This window comes from Momordica charantia (genome assembly GCF_013281855.1).
Source record: "Momordica charantia cultivar OHB3-1 chromosome 1 unlocalized genomic scaffold, Mcharantia_2.0 BLBB01000001.1, whole genome shotgun sequence".
NCBI lineage: Eukaryota > Viridiplantae > Streptophyta > Magnoliopsida > Cucurbitales > Cucurbitaceae > Momordica > Momordica charantia.
The window spans coordinates 15,916,502-15,933,277 of record NW_028275157.1 but is presented as its reverse complement, the minus strand read 5'-3'; the positions used below and the strand labels follow the sequence as shown (position 1 = coordinate 15,933,277).

Below are 16,776 nucleotides of genomic sequence, written 5' to 3'. Positions count from 1 at the left end.
ATTTCCAACCCAAAGGTGTTGAGTTTGAATTTCCATTCTAGGAGACACGTGCCCCTTAAAATTAGATTAAATTAATATATTAATACCTCTAAAAATATATTTGGAAAACAAATCTGTTTGGGGTAAAAATACTTGGGACACGTGAAGGACGCTCATTGGTGTTCCAGGAATAAAGTATCCCAGGTCCACCTCGAACTTGCCGAGGAGACTGGGTTTGCCCATCGACAAGGCTGTGTAAAAAGCCCTGGTCCGACCTGGACGGGTTAAATCTGTTCAAACCCGACAGGTTCGACATGAAAAAGGACAAAGGTAACTGTCGGTCGTGAGTACTGTCGGACCCGTCACCTATAAATAGAGGGCATCATTTCCCGCTTAGGTAGAAAAATCTCATCTCGAACTTTATATTGAGCCCGACCTATACTGACTTGAGGTCAAACCGGGAACCGGGTTCGAGCTTGGTTCGTTTAACAGCGTTGTGCAATTCTTTGCATAAACAAAATCATTATTTTTTACTAAGTTATATTATTTTCAAGCGTAACTTTAAATTTCATGAAATTGAATCTTAGCCTTAAATAAATAAGTCTTGCAATTTCTACCCTCGGTTAGGTTTTGCTAATTCACCTATTAATTTAAAAAAAGAAACAATATAAAAAATTAAAAGAAAGACTCACTAATTTAGTAAAAATCAAAATTTACTCAAAATAATCCAGCTTCAACTTATAATTTAGAATAAACATTTCCATCTCATACCAAATATATATTCGCTTTAGAATACATTTTTTCACGTAAATATCAATCCAAGTTTATGAAATTAAAAATATAAGATAAAAATTGATATATATTGCACCATTAGGTTTATATGGATTTATGGACAAATATGTATTCGAAACTATTCGGCAGTGCAACATAATTGATATTACTCACAAACGCATAACCAAAAAAGGGAAAAAAATAAAACTTTGATACAAGTAAATATAGCATTAATTTTGACCCACAAAAAAATGTTGGTAACTTAGGCTTTTATGTTAGATGAGATGTATGTTTCGTGGAAGAAAAACAAAACAGAATTTAATGTTAGGTTCATGAAACAGAGAGATCCGACAGACATTTGCTGACGCTAAATCTGTGTTTTCTGTTCTTTGATGGGACGGTCCAGCGAATCCATGTTTTTCCCTTTTCTTTCCCATTTTTCTCCTCAAAAATTAAAATTAAACTAATAATTGAATTCGACTATTCATTCTAACTTGCAAAATTTTACTGGGACAGAGACAGCCTCGAAACGACGTCGTCAACCATGTATTCCACGTGGCTAAATGCTTTTTGCGGTGGTCGTCAGAGGTGGGGCCTACTCCTCTCTTTTTTGTTCCTGCAGCGTCACGCTCCTGCGCGGCGGCGCGTGTTACTTCTACCATGTCCGATGGTCGAACAAGTTCGACCGGTCGCTTCCGTCACGCGCCGCCGTCCCCCTTCAACCCCAGAATAATTATCATTAATTAATTATGGCTAAATTAATTTTAAAAAGATTTGAGACTATTTAATATATTTAGCGGCTAATTGAAATAGTAGTAATAATTATAAAAGATTGTATTATGTTTTTAGAAAAAGAAAAAATAGGGATAGTTGATGAACTGTGAACGTTGGTAATTGGGCCGCATCTTGAGTGGTCCAATTGAGTTGCTGTTATCCATTTTGCCCTTCCCAAATCCAATCTTCCCTTGTTTGTCTAGTACAATTTTATTATCTTCAATTAACTAATTTTAATTAGTTTCCTCGTGTGTTTGATTTAATATTTTAGAGATTAAATTTCAAATTTAGTTCCTCTGCTTTCAAAACTGTGCAGTATTGATTTCTCTCACAATGTGACTTTTGCCATTCTAATCCCATGTTATCTAATAACAATATTTTATTTTAGAAAATTAAATAATGATGATGACGTGTAAAAATAAAATAGTTAACAAATGAAATATAAATTTATTAGTTTATAGAAAATCACATGTACTAAAGAAAATATTTTTGGGAGGAACGTGATTGGCTTTTATAGGATGACTAATTTTCAAATTGGTGATGAGTTTACAAATCGATTGGAAGGAACATGGACATACTATAAAATTTTGGAGCGTTTTGTATAATTTAACTTTATGTAACAAGGTACTAAAAAAACAAAAATAAAAATTTTATATAAAAAAGATATAAATGATAGATCGATTTATCGATTTTTTCTTTCCATTTATATTTGCCCACATTCTCTTGAGTATATTTTTCACTCTTTTTCTTTTTTCGTAATATAATTAAAATCTTAGTCAAATTTTAAAAACAAAATAAAATTTTGAAAACTATTTCTTTTAGTTTTCAAAATTTGACTTTTCAAAAAAATTGATAACAAAATAAACTAATATACAGATAGGAAGAGTGGTTGCAAGCTTAGTCTTTAAAAATAGGAAATAGAAAATAAATTGTTTATAAAAAGTTAAAACGGGCCTGAGTAGTAGGGTTTGAATTTTGAAAATTCTTTTCTATTTTTTATTTGTTTGAATTTTAAACTTGATTGATTAGCCATAAGTATGGAAACGTTATATCAAGTGGAATTTCGATTATTTGAGGATTCCTATTCCAAAGAGGAGAAAGATAATTCACACGTCTCATCTCATCTCCCTATCAAGTATAAATAGTGAACAGTGAATACCGAACGTATAACCTCACTACTTCAAAACGCGCTTTTAAGTTTTATATTATCTTTATCTCTAAGTTTAAATGGCTGTTCCCGGCAAATCGATTCTTGCCATCGCCATCGCCCTCCTTTGTTCTTCCCTTCTTCTTCCCTCACCATCCAATGCTCACCTCCTCAAGGCCTGCAAGTTCGACGCGATTTATCAATTGGGCGACTCTATATCCGATACTGGAAACTTAATTCGCGAAAATCCTGTTACTCCTTTTTCCCACTTGCCTTATGGAGAAACCTTCTTCAAAAATGCTACCGGTCGCTGCTCTAATGGCTTGCTAATGATTGATCAATTCGGTAACATCCTTTAACACATTTTCCCTGCCTCTACTTTGTATCTTCTGTTTTCAATTCAAATCGATAATTTAAGTTTGTTGTTTCTACTTTTATAGCTTTGGCGGCTGGACTTCCTCTTATCAATCCTTATTTGAACAAAGACGCATCGTTTACTCATGGAGTGAATTTTGCAGTGGCCGGCTCTACAGCTTTGTCTTCTCAAGTTCTTGCTCAGAAGATGATCTTGTCTCCTGCCACCAATTCATCTCTAACTAAGCAACTTGATTGGATGTCTACTCATTTTGATACTATTTGTTCTCATCATAAAGGTTTGTATGTATTTAATTTCAAATCCTTCCTTCCAGCATTTTAGTATATTCCACCTATAAATTTTATCTCTATCTTATAGATTGCACAAAGAAGTTGAATGATGCTTTATTTTTGGTTGGTGAGATTGGAGGGAACGATTACAATTATGCTCTATTTCAAGGCAAAACCATTGAAGAAGTTAAAAACATGGTGCCTGAAGTTGTTCAAACTATTAAAGACGCCATCATAGTATGTCTCTTTTTTTTTCTTCCTTTTGAATACATTTTTGCTTTATATGAATTAGAAGTTCTTATTTATTTTTTTTCTTCCTAATTGTGTGTTTGTAGAAAGTCATAAGTTATGGTGCTGTTCGAGTTATTGTGCCAGGAAACTTTCCAATAGGTTGTCTACCAATCTATCTTACTGGATTTCAAACCAAGATTTCTACCGCTTATGATGAGCTTCACTGTTTGAAGGATTTGAACAATCTTGCAAATTATCACAATAAGCATCTTAAACATGCTATTAAATCCTTGAGAAAAGATAATCCAAATGTCATGATTGTATATGGTGATTATTATAATGCATTCTTGTGGGTTCTTCGACATGCTTCCTTACTTGGTATGCTTCTTAAACACTCTTAAACGCTATCTATGTTTAATTATACAGAATTATTATATGTCTAATTAAATCGATGTCTTATATCTCTAACAGGATTTGATGAAACATCCTTGCAAAAATCTTGTTGTGGGATTGGAGGTGATTATGACTTCAACTTAATGCAAATGTGTGGACTTCCTGGAGTACCAGTTTGCTCAGACCCTAATGAACGAATTAGTTGGGATGGAATTCATTTGACACAAAAGGCGTACAAATTCATGGCATATTGACTCATTCACCACATGTTTCCAAAGCTTCGTTGCATAGTTTAAATTAGTTTAGTTTTCTTTCTAATGCTAATTCAGTACATTTTCATATTGTCAAAAAGTATTCATGGTTATATTCGAATAAATTTTAACATTTTCTCTCTCAGACGATTTTCTCACTTCCAAAATATTTAGTTTGTTGGTGGTTAAAACAAATGAGAGGAATATTTTATTTAAGAAAGATTATGTTAAAATGAAAATTTGATGCGACATAATTCTATATACTACAGTGAATGTGATTGATAAAGAACGAGAAGATAAAAATATAATGATTGATGTGACCACGAATTTAAAATTTCACATAAAAAATACTTGAAGTGTCTCATTTATTATTATTATTATTTAGTACAACATATTAAATGAGAATTAAACTGATAATTTTTTAATTTGAGATATATGTCAATTACGACTGATTCTCTTTAGTCATTAAATAGTTTTATTAGTCATTCGTGATTTTGTTTTCTATTCCTGGTACAACATTGTTAATTAAATGAAAAAGAAGTGGAGTATGCCAACACGAGGACTGACAGGCAATGTTTGCTACCACTTTGCCCTTATTCGTCTGTTTTTTTTCTTTAAATTCAATTTTCTCTTGTTTGTCTAATACAAATACGTTTTGTCCTTTGTTGTTACTTTAATATTTCAAAGGTTACATCACAAATTTAATTCTTCAACTTTTAGATTAAATTTACGATGGTCCTAATATTTTATAAAATTAATTTACGATGGTCCTAATCTTTTATAAAATTTATTGACCTATTAGAAATAAAATTTAATTTTATATTTTATAAGCCATGACATTTCAATAAAAAATTCATTCAACAATCAAATTTTGGAAGTACGATAAATTTTTTTTATCTTTTAAGAAGAAAAATATTTTGATCGGTCTTTATTGTTCTTGTAGCTACACCCTTTTATGAACATATTTTTCTCAAATTCTTTTTATTTTTTTAAATTAAAACTTTTTTATCTTAATTTTTACCACCTTGGCCAACAATTTCTTTTTCTTTTTTTTATCGTTAATGAGGTTATTGATTTGGAAAGATATTGGTTGGTAGGGAGCGCATTTCATTCTTCTTCTAATCCAATTCCATCTATTTGCAAATTGGAGACTGGACACACAAACAATGTCGTTGCGCAGGGATGCAATTCGCCTAGCTGGGAGAAACAAAGTGGTCCGACCGATTAGGAATGCGAAGGCTACCAGACTTTTCTCATGATCTGTACCTTCCCACACAGTATTTTAACTAAAATTCCAAATCCTAAATTTGCTTCCCTCTAAAATTTTTCAATTTTTTTTCACCTTACATTTGTGTTTGACCTCCAATGTTTCCAATTCTCCCATCATACTTTTGCCTTTCTTTAATTTTAACATCAAAGTTGGTTGTTTTGAAATAAAAGATTAAAACAAAATGATAAGGGCATGATTGAAATATATCATTTGTGTCCATGTGTAACATCATTTTTACCCACACACATTTCTATATTCACTTTAATAAAAAAGTTCACAAAATTGTTGTTTTGAAAAAAATGAAAAGTTTTCTTTAATTATTGGAATGGAGACGAAATCAATTGGAATGAACGATTACAAAAACTATTAATAATTACTAAAATATTCCTTTCATATTTATAGTTAATTAGGAAAACATTAATAAAATGCGATGTTAATATTTATTTTTTTAATTAAAATAAGAGTAAATAATAATAAATTTTAATTTATTTTACTACTATTTTATTGTTTTTTCTTTTTGACAATAACATTTTTATGGTAACAAATTATTTAATATTAATAAGTAATAAATAACTAAAATAAAATGATCAACTAAAAGGATTAATTAATTTTTATTAGAATAACAACCATTAATATAAAAGTTTATATTTTTACTAAATTAATATACAATTGTATTCTTATAATATTTATTAATAAGGAATTCAATTAAAAAAATTTATTGATAGTAATTAATAATAACTAAGTTGAATTAAATATAAATTTGTAATATTTTATAGTAAAATCACATAAACTAAAATTAGTACAATTTTTTATTAGAAGAACATATAGATTAAGTTTTATTGTATATATTTCAAAAAAAAAAAATAATCATACAGGTTTTCTAAAGACAATATTTTTATTTCAACAAATTAAATAATAAACAACGACTGATTAAAATAAAATAGTTAACAAATGAAATATTAATTCATGAGTTTATAAAAAAAAGTCACATGTACTAAAGTCAAAAGCAAGTAGAGTTCGTGGTAATTCTCATTTGATCCCTCATTCTCATATGTTATACTAAAAAAAATTAATATCATTTTTTTATTAGAATAAAAAAATGTTTGATGTATAAATAAAATAAAAAGAACAAAATTATAAAACTATTAATAAAAAGGCATAGGCCTCATTAATATATTAGATAGAAAAGGCAAGAGTCGTAAAATAAATGATAAATAGGTATAGACCCACTGAAATTGCTCAAAGGGAAGAAGATGATCTCACTAAATAGGTATAGACCCACTGAAATTGCTCAAAGGGAAGAAGATGATCTCACTGAAATTGTATGGGTTATCGACGAAATCTTGGACTTGAAGAATTCTTGTGGTGTTTTCTGTTTTGACAAGGTGGATAGAGATGGCATTTTTTGTGCCCACTCTATTGCGTGCAGGACTCTTGAGGTTGAGGAAAGTAATTGTTGGAAGTTGGATATCTCAGAATGGTTGACGGTTGACTATGTTGGCCTCTCAAGATTGTTATACTATTTCTCAATGAACTGCTATTTTTTCTCTTAAAAAAAAGTATAGACCCACACTACAAAGGAGAGATTGATGGCATTTTTGGGAAGGAATGTATAGCTACCTCTTTTTAAGAGTAATTCTCAAATGGGTAGTAGGTTTACCAATTGATTCAATTAAAATGGAATGAAAATTTCGGCACGAAAGTTCAGGGGTAAAATCCTTAGTGATATATTGAAAAGGTCAGAGACATTTCTTTTTAGAGTAGACATAATTGAAGCCTACCCTAAATTTCAAGGACATTAAATGATTAATCTACAAAATCTAAAGTTGTTTGATGACCATTTATTTATTTATTTTTCTATTTCTAAAAGTCATGCTTATTTTCCCCCACATTTTTCGCAACTTTTGAAAACAAAAATATTTTTGGAAATTACTCCTTTTGGTTTTATAAATTCGGCTTAACTTTCTTAAATAACAAAAAATACATCCATCAAAGTAGTGGTGGTAAATTTAATTTTCAAAAATAGAAAAATAATAAATAAATAATTATCAAAGGCATAAGTAATACGATTTTAATTTTGAACTTGATTTATTATTATTATTATTATTTGAGATACCTGATTTATTATCTTTTGACATATGGTTTTATCACAAAATATCTTCAGAGACCACAGAGTTAGCGATAAACATGGAAACGTTATCTTTGTCCTCCTTGAAATAGGAATTCTCAAATAATTTTTTTTTCTTTCCGAAACCTTCTAGGAAGGAATTTAAATTATTTTAGGATTTGTAATTCAAAGAGGAGTCGGATGTATTTATTCACACATCTGATCAGCTCCTTATAAATACCCCAATTACCTCAACTGCTTCAAAACTCACTTTCTCTGATTTTCAGCTCAACGTTCCTTCTTCAACACTACAATGGCTGTTCCCACCAAATCCATTCTCGCCACTGCCTTCATTTGTTTGTTTCCCCTTCTTCTCCCCTCACCGTCCAATGCTCACCTCCCCAAGATTTGCAGGTTGGACGCGATTTATCAATTGGGCGACTCCATATCCGAGAAACTTAATTCGCGAAAATCCCGTTACTCCTTTTTCCCACCTGCCTTATGGAGAAACCTTCTTCAAAAAGGCTACTGACCACTGTTCTAATGGCTTACTAATGATTGATCAATTTGGTGAGTCTTTTTAATACCTTTTCTCTGCTTTTTATCTTCAATTTTCGGTTCATATCGATAATGTAAGTCTGTTGTATCTACTTTTACAGCTTTGGCAGCTGGACTTCCTCTCATCAACCCTTATTTGAACAAAGAGGCATCATTTAAGTATGGAGTGAATTTTGCGGTGGCTGACTCTACCACTTTGTCTTCTCAAATTCTTGCTCAGAAGTGATCTTATCTCCTGCCACCAATTCATCTCTAACTAAACAACTTGATTGGATGTCTACTCATTTTAATACTATTTGTTCTCGTCACAAAGGTATATATAATTTTAATTTCAAATCATTTGTTTAAGCATATTTTAGTTATATTCTATCTAGAAATCTTTTCGCTTACTTATATTGATTCTATCTTATAGATTGTATCGAGAAGTTGAATGACGCTTTATTTGTGGTTGGTGAGATTGGAGGGAACGATTACAATTATGCTCTATTCCAAGGCAAAACTATTGAAGAAGTTAAAAATATAGTGCCTGAAGTTGTTTAAGCTATAAAAGATGCTGTTACAGTATGATTTTTCTTTTTCTTTTTCTTTTTGAACTACGTTTTTGCTTTATATGAATTAGAAGTTCTTATATATATTTATATATTTTTTCTTTTCGTAATGGTTTGTTTGTAGAAAGTCATAAGTTATGGCGCTACTCGAGTTATTGTGCCAGGAAACTTTCCAATAGGTTGTCTACCAATCTATCTTACTGGATTTCAAACCAAGAATTCTACCGCTTATGATGAGCTTCACTGTTTGAAGGATTTGAACAATCTTGCAAATTATCACAATAAGCATCTAAAACATGCTATTAGATCATTGGGAAAGGATAACCCAAATGTCATGATCGTATATGCTGATTATTATAATGCACTTTTGTGGGTTCTTCGACGTGCATCCTTACTTGATATGCTACTTGACAATCTTATATGTTTATTTTTATAGAATTATTACATATCTAATTAAATCGATGTCGTATATCTCTAACAGGATTTGATGAAACATCCTTGCAAAAGTCTTGTTGTGGGATTGGAGATGATTATGACTTCAACTTAATGCAAATGTGTGGACTTCCTGGAGTACCAGTTTGCTCAGACCCTAATGAAAGAATCAGTTGGGATGAAATTCATTTGACACAAAAGGCGTACAAATTCATGGCATATTGGCTCATTCACCACATATTTCCAAAGCTTCGTTGCATAGTTTAGATGAGTTTAGTTTTCTTTCTAATGCTAATTCAGTACATTTTCCACATTGTCAAAAAGTATTCATGGTTATATCAGAATAAATTTGAACATTTTTCTCTCAGACCTCTTTCTCACTTTCGAAATATTTAGTTTGTCCGTGGTTAAAACAAATGAGAAGAATCTTTTGTTTAAGAAATATTTTGTTAAAGTGAAAATTGAGAAGAATCTTTTGTTTAAGAAATATTTTGTTAAAGTGAAAATTGATGCCTCACAAAATTCCATATACAATAGTTAACGAGAGCGAAAGCACTGTTGAGATTATGCCTTGTTCTATTTAATTTGAGATTTTTTTCTTTTTGAGATAGATTAGTCATTTTATTGGTGTGCATAATTTTAGTTTTTATTATACCATCTATTATAAATAGAGATAGAGATAAATTGGTCATTTTATTGATGTGCACAGATAGAGAATCGTGAAAATTCTTCGAGAAGTGAAAATTTGAAAGTTAAATACTTGTGCATCCGTTCGATAGTTTGAAAGACTTGTAGAGCAATTCGTGAGCATTTTCTATGTGAGGAAAAATAGAGAAAAAATGAGACTTGTAAATATTTTAGTAGAACCTGCAACGGTAGCAGAGATAGTCCACACGGAATGAACAAATATAAATCCGACGTTTAATTTTCTTCTCCCTAATATTTATTTATCGGGCAATTTTTTTTATTTATTTATCGGGCAATTTTTTTCACAAGCAACTCACAGTCAAAACAAAATCTTGTGAATTTTTCTTAAAATGGGCTATAAACTATTCTAAGAAGAACCAACAAAACAAAATGATCACGACCCAACTACCTACCATGAATTCAACTCCCAATCAAATTAGAGAACGCATAGAACAAAAAATTACGAAAACAAAATATAAACAATTTAGAAGAGAAATAAGAATATGAATATGTATACAAATTGATCAAAAACCAACTCCAACGGTCACGATTGGCGCACTCCAAGATTGAGTCTCCTCAGCCACACAGAGTGCAGGATCATGTGGTACACATCAAATCTCTTGGCCGGAGAGTTGACTTCAAAGTGCCGCCGCACGTTGACCACTCTCCGGTACATTCTGAGATACTGCCGCGTCGAAATTCCGGTGAGGATCGTCTTCAAATTGGGGATGTCCCGGACGGGGACTTGGACGGAGAACGATTTCCAGTTGAGGACGTCGCTGAACGGCGGGACGTAGTGGTCGGAAATCAGGACCGGAACGCAGCCGGTGTAGATGGCCTCCACGATTCTGGGGCTGGCAACTTCATATCCGCTGGGGCAGAGGCAGAATTTGCTCTTCCTCATCATCTCCATGTAAGACACTCCTTTGGGGAGGTACTGGTGGACTCGGATGTCGTCGTCTCGATTCTCCCACTGCTGGATTAGAATTGGCCTTATCGGGCCGTGGAGGCCTCCGGCGAAGAATGCCAGAATCGGGCGGCGGGATGGAGACGGGCCGCCAAGAAATCCGGTTAAGAAACCCGTCTGGAGATTGATTTCAGGGAAGGATACGTCCTTGGAGGGGTTGAAGCCCTCGGAAGTGTTGGCATTGCAGAGGACTCTGATTGAGTTTTTGTACAAATGGGGAACTGATTTTGAAGCCTCTGGGCCCTGACTCCAACAAAAAACACAAATGGGAATATGAATAAAACATTGAATTCTTTTTTAAGGCACCCGCACCCCCACCACAAAGCCCAGATCTAAGAGACATCGAAGGTTTTGATAATAAATTCACCCACCCACCAAGAGACCCCAAACCATTGCCAATCGAGCGGAATAAAACATTGAATTTTAAAGTAAAGAAGTAGTTTTTCGGTTTTTACCCAATCGTGGCACGAGAGCATGAAATGATCAGCGCCGAGTGTGCGATTCCAGAAGGGGTGTTTGGTTCCGATGACATTGACATAATCAACGACGGTGTGTCGAATTGGAGAGAAATCATGAGAGTTGGAGACGTACACGAACCGAACAAGCATGGCCACGCTTACGGGGAGGAAGAAGAGATTGGCCTTGTCGGGATCTTTGGTTCGAAAGCGGGAGTCCATTTCGATGGCATTGATGAAATTGCCTTCGGTCGAGTAGATGCTCTTGCAGGGGCCATTGTGAAACAGGGGAGGCTCCCCTTCTTCATACACAAAGATCTTCAGCTCTTTCTCCATTTCCAAGTAGCTCCTGCAATTGCAGTGAGTTTTGGGGTCATTTTTTTAACTAATGGATTTGTGATTTTACTTTCTTTTAGCTCAACATCACGTCAGGTGGATATTCGAATCTTCGAACAAGGTCATGGATCCTAACCAAAACAATATGAAAAATATTTCTATTTGAAAGAGAAATACTTGACTCCTTAATAGTAAGAAAGATACTTCCTACTTATCATTGAAGGATGAAGAGAGATGCAAAATCAATAACTTTTTATAGAAGTTAATTAGTTATATGCTGTCAAATTTTCAATGATGGTAAGAACACGGTAGTAGTAAAGACAACTGTTGAGAGCTAAAGTATTTTTCTATTTTTTTATTGAACTTTTAATGTCATTGGTATTCAGTATAAGCATGTGTTTTATTCATTTCTTTCATGGACAAATATTTCAAGACGTGTATAATAGATCAAATGTCCGATTTGAATTTCAATAAATAGTTAATGGAAAACTAAAGTTCAAACAAGAAAATAGCACTTAAAATTGGATGGAAAGTTAAACAATAACAAAATAATAGGCATCATTGCATTTTGTTGACCAATTTCAATCCCATTAATGACAGTGTTATTGGAAGAACAAACAAGTTATAAGTCCCAAGAAGAAACTGAAACTTTAGGAAATGCCAACAATGAAATAGACAAAAAACAGCAAGAAATCCCTCTATAATTTACCATAAAAGAAATTACTAAATTCAAATATTCCATCCACATCAAAAAAAAAAAAAAAAAAAGTAAACTTTACCTATGAAATGCTTTGGCATTCCAATACATTGGCCCAGCCGGAACAAAATCAGGATCCTGGGTTTGGTTTTGGAACTTGGCCTCTCTAATGGCGGCTCTCGCTCTTCTAAGCCCCGCTTCGATTCTCTCCAATTTCGTAAATTCCCTCTGCCTTCTGGCTTTCACCGCCGCCCCATCTGAAGAAACATTTCTTCTCACTTCATTAATGGCGGTTTCTCCCAAACCTTCGTTGACTGTCGTGTTCTGTTCAGATATTATTACACATCCAGATCAGCTTAATTAACACTTTCCAAAACCCTGCAATTTTTCTCACTGAATTACCGAAATATACATGCAGATAGAGAAATCGAAACAGAATCTTACAGGAATTTGCAGAACACTGTTCTGTTTTTCATTGATCGGTTGTGGTGGCGGAGGAGAAGAAGAAAAAACAGAGTGGTTCGAAACAGAGTAATAAGAGATAGGTGGCTGTAGTCGTTTTTTCTCCACGGTCTGATCGGGCTGCGGCGGCGCCGTCGTATTTGAACGGAAATCCTCTGTTTCGGAGGAAGCAGAGCCCCACTCCGACGAGAACCGAGGACCCAAAAAAACAAGAAGACAAGTAAGAGCGATGAGAGGAAGCACAGATATTGGCAACTTCATCTCTGTAAAAAATGGAATTTGGGAGAAAACTGGTTGCAGAGTTAATGGATTGGCATGTTAAAAAGGATGAGAAAGCAGAGAGAGAGAAAAAAATTTGGGTTTTTTTTTTACAGATTGTGTTGTGGCTGTGGCCATAAATAGTTGCATCATCAGTGCCAAGCGTCAAGCTGTTTTCTTTACTTGTTATTTTTCTTCATGCAATCTTTAGTTATTCCCATTATACCCCTCGTCTTTCCATGTAATTACACCTCTCTCGCTTTCATTTACTATTCAACGTTTTCCATTCAACTGATTTGGTTCTATGATATTTAATTTAGTTTAAACAAAATGATGAAATATAAATAACATACTATACTAATTAATGGGTTTGTAAGGTTTTGTTTAAGATTCTTAAATGTATTTTTGACCATATCATAATATCCGATGCCTCTTTTCCAAGAGAGAGAGAGAGAGAGAGAGAGACAGCTTTTTGTTTCTCTCTCTCTCGTGCATGCCACCTCTCATTTACTTCTCAAATGGGGCAGTGAAGTCCAAAGCTTTAACAGGGCCTTTTTTTTCTCTTTCTTTTTGTTATTATATTTTTCAAATCAAACGAAGGAGAACATAAATTACAATAAATTGGTGTTCTTGATATGGAGATATGAATGAATTAATGTTGTTGATCCAATAAAAAAAATATAGGATTCGTGACTTTTCTTCTTTTAACACGTGGGGTGGGATATCGAACTGACAAAACCTCTTAATTGGAAATATATACTAATTTTAATTGAGGTACCAGATTCAAGATTCATTGTCTAAAACGAGGTTTTAAATTAATTCATTTTTGGATGAATTTAAACAATTCTTTGAAAGTGGGAAGAGAAAAAGCGTATGTGTGTGTATATGTATGTTTTATTGGAGATATATAATACCGAAGATTAATTAAATTTAAGGGTGTGATGTTAATTTGGTGGTGATTAATTAAGTTGAGTTAATCCTGGTCATTACTAAGGCATTAAACGCACCGGCACCGCCGCATCGGAAACTGGTGGTGGCCACCGTCAGTTTAAGTCAGAGTGCCAGAATATATGGTAGCACATTAACTATCCCATGAAACATATATTCTCTAATAACCTGAAAAGCAAGATATCCTTAATTAATTAATTAATTAATTAATTAAATAAATAAATAAATAAAAACCTAGAGTACGTCAACCAAACACCAACTTGTTTAAAACATATATCTTCGATCAAAAAGAGTTCCGGTTTAGATCACAATTGGACTCACCTCAAAATTTTTAAAGCTTATAGTTCAATTTTTTTTAACAACATTATCAATCTTATTCTCATTTCTTGTTCTATAGCCTCGTTGACAGAGAAATTTCCGCTAATCACTAAATGCCACGTAACAAAATTAAAATTATATTTAGGACCAATCACAAATTTACACGTGTCCTAAATTAATTTTTAAATCAAGAAATTAAATTGATCAAAACTCGAGACTGGGCCCAAGCTGATGGCCCATTAAGTCGATTGTCAACCCACCAAGACTCTATAAATAGATGGTCACCGAAGAATTGGAAGACCCAAGCAGCAAAATCTTCGTCAAACTGACTGAAGAACTAGCCAAAGAACTTCAACAAGCTGCAAAGTCGAAGCACTTCACAAGCTGCAAAGTCGAAATACTTCACCAACGCAAAGCCGAAGACTTCACAAAGTCTTTATCAAGCCACAAGCCAAAAAACTTCATCAACAAGCCAAAGAACTTCATCAACAAGTCAAAGTCTTCAAACAAACTCAAAGTCGAAGACTTCAAAGATCAGCCATTGAATTAAAGTTTACATTTGAGAGAATTAATTAGAGGATTATACATTAGAGATTGTAACATCCACGTACATAAATGCAAATACAAGTTCATTAATTCTTGAGTTTTCTCTCGTTGAATTTCTCGTCGAACAAGCCTCTACACATTTTCAATAATTATCTTAACTTAACGGATAATTAGCACCTGTTTTTGAAGAGAGGTTATGAATTCGAATCTAAACTCCCACTTATTCTATTAAAAGAAAAGTTGGGAATGTCATTTCTTTGTCTTATCAATTGTTTAGATAAATTTCTATAAGGTCGAGATTGTTTTACTATTAGTAGGGTTCTTTATATAAAAATATTCTTATTTGTCAATAATATGTGTGTGCACTAAAATACAAATTTACCACTCTTAAATTATTGACGTGGTTTTACTATTGGTAGGTTTCTTCTTTTAAGTTAACATATTTTTATCGGTTAAAAAATATTTGTTGTCTCCCTACCTTCGTTGGAATAACAATTAGTCTCTCTACTTTCAAATTTGTGACAATTTAGTTCCTGAAATTTACTACGTAACAATTTCTTTCTTGAAGTTTAAAGTTTCTAACAATTTAGTTTTTATTGTGAAATATTTTATTGAATTTCTTATATATGTAGATTAATAAACCGATGAATGATCAAATTTATTCAAAAATTACAAAAATGAACTCGTTATATGATAAAAATTGACGTTTACTTCTAATAAGAATTTTTTTTTTGTTAAGAACTAAATTACTAAAAATTTTAAACTATAAAGACTAAATCGTTACATATTAAAGTTCAATGACTAAATTGTATTACCCATATCAAAGTATTAAACATCATTATCACTGAGAATTTATGCTCAAATTAACATTATATTTATACAATTTCTACCTTTGCGATATGTAAACTCAAGTAAAGTGATAATTATTTTTTATACACAACAAAATTATAATTAAAATTTTATAACTAAATCATATTTTATGGTTTTCAGACCTCGTAGTTATTATAAATATTCTTAATTTACATTTTGGAAATAAGTTTAAATATTATTTTACTTTATAATATTGTACATTAGTTTTTTTTTTCAATTAAATCCTTATGATTACTTAATATTAAAAAATGACAATCTACGAATTTAAAAGTAAGACTTTTTTTTAATGAAGTTGCCCATTTTTAGTTTACCAATATTTTCAAAAGGTCAATTTACTTGACTAAAAAAGGGTGATTTGCTAAAATAATGAAGAATTTTTTTATCTATGCTGAGTCATATGAATTAATTTCATTTTTTTAAATTTATTTGAGTGATAACTGATGTCTATTTCATCAAATTAAAATATAGAATATTTTCATTCATATTATAAGTGATGTCTATTTCCTCAAATTAAAATATAGAATATTTTCAAGATAATGAGTATATTGATATCAATTAATTAAACTTTTTATATATGACAATAAGGGCTTATTTGAAAATTCAATCTCTTGGAATGAAAACTTTAAAGTGATTAGAAACCAATTGAAAAATAACTTAAATTTTAAAAGAAAAATAACAAACTTCTAAACTTTATTTCCTAAAATCCATTTGTTAAGTAAATATTTACTTAATTTTATTTCTTTGGTCAAGTTCTCCACTGCCATAATCGTAAACAAACTTACTTTTCAAATTTGTGGGTGAGGACTAGACCAAGAGTTTAGTTTTAGATCCTACATCGTCTTACATATTTTATTGTCTCTTATTATTTATAGAAAAAAATCTCCTTCAAATTGATTTAGGTGGACCAACTCAATTGGATCAGACCGGATGGTCGGGTCGGGGCGGATCGCTTCATTGGGCCTTAAATATAGGTACATAATTTGGTAGCAAGTAAACAATTTTTTTTAAATAAATAGTTATCTACTGCATTCATAATTTTAAAATTTTTGATCCAGATTCTAGAAATGTAATTTTCAAATTTGATATCATATAGATAGAATATTCAATAAAATCTTGTGATTTACTA

General features: G+C 32.1%; 1 protein-coding gene and 1 pseudogene across 1 annotated transcript; one reads left to right on the top strand and one right to left on the bottom strand.

The window, feature by feature from the left end:
- The first annotated feature begins 2,751 nt into the window (after positions 1-2,751).
- Positions 2,752-4,236, top strand: LOC111013753 (GDSL esterase/lipase At5g03980-like; annotated as a pseudogene).
- A 5,948-nt stretch (positions 4,237-10,184) lies between these two features.
- On the bottom strand, positions 10,185-13,108 carry LOC111013708 (Exostosin family protein). The gene is made up of 4 exons (XM_022288214.2): positions 12,693-13,108; positions 12,331-12,572; positions 11,216-11,564; positions 10,185-11,003 (listed from the first exon to the last, which is right to left on the bottom strand). The coding sequence occupies exons 1-4, from the start codon at positions 12,969-12,971 to the stop codon at positions 10,338-10,340; spliced, it is 1,536 nt and encodes a 511-aa protein (XP_022143906.1). The 5' UTR covers positions 12,972-13,108; the 3' UTR covers positions 10,185-10,337.
- Between the last annotated feature and the right edge of the window lie 3,668 nt (positions 13,109-16,776).

What these genes read in the sequence shown, in the direction of transcription:
- LOC111013708 (XM_022288214.2), bottom strand. Translation starts at nt 12,971, where the DNA reads ATGAAGTTGCCAATATCTGTGCTTCCTCTCATCGCTCTTACTTGTCTT. An exon ending in ACAGTGTTCTGCAAATTCCT is followed by an intron (nt 12,573 to 12,692) that starts GTAAGATTCTGT and finishes ATATCTGAACAG; the next exon opens with AACACGACAGTCAACGAAGG. An exon ending in AATGCCAAAGCATTTCATAG is followed by an intron (nt 11,565 to 12,330) that starts GTAAAGTTTACT and finishes CTGCAATTGCAG; the next exon opens with GAGCTACTTGGAAATGGAGA.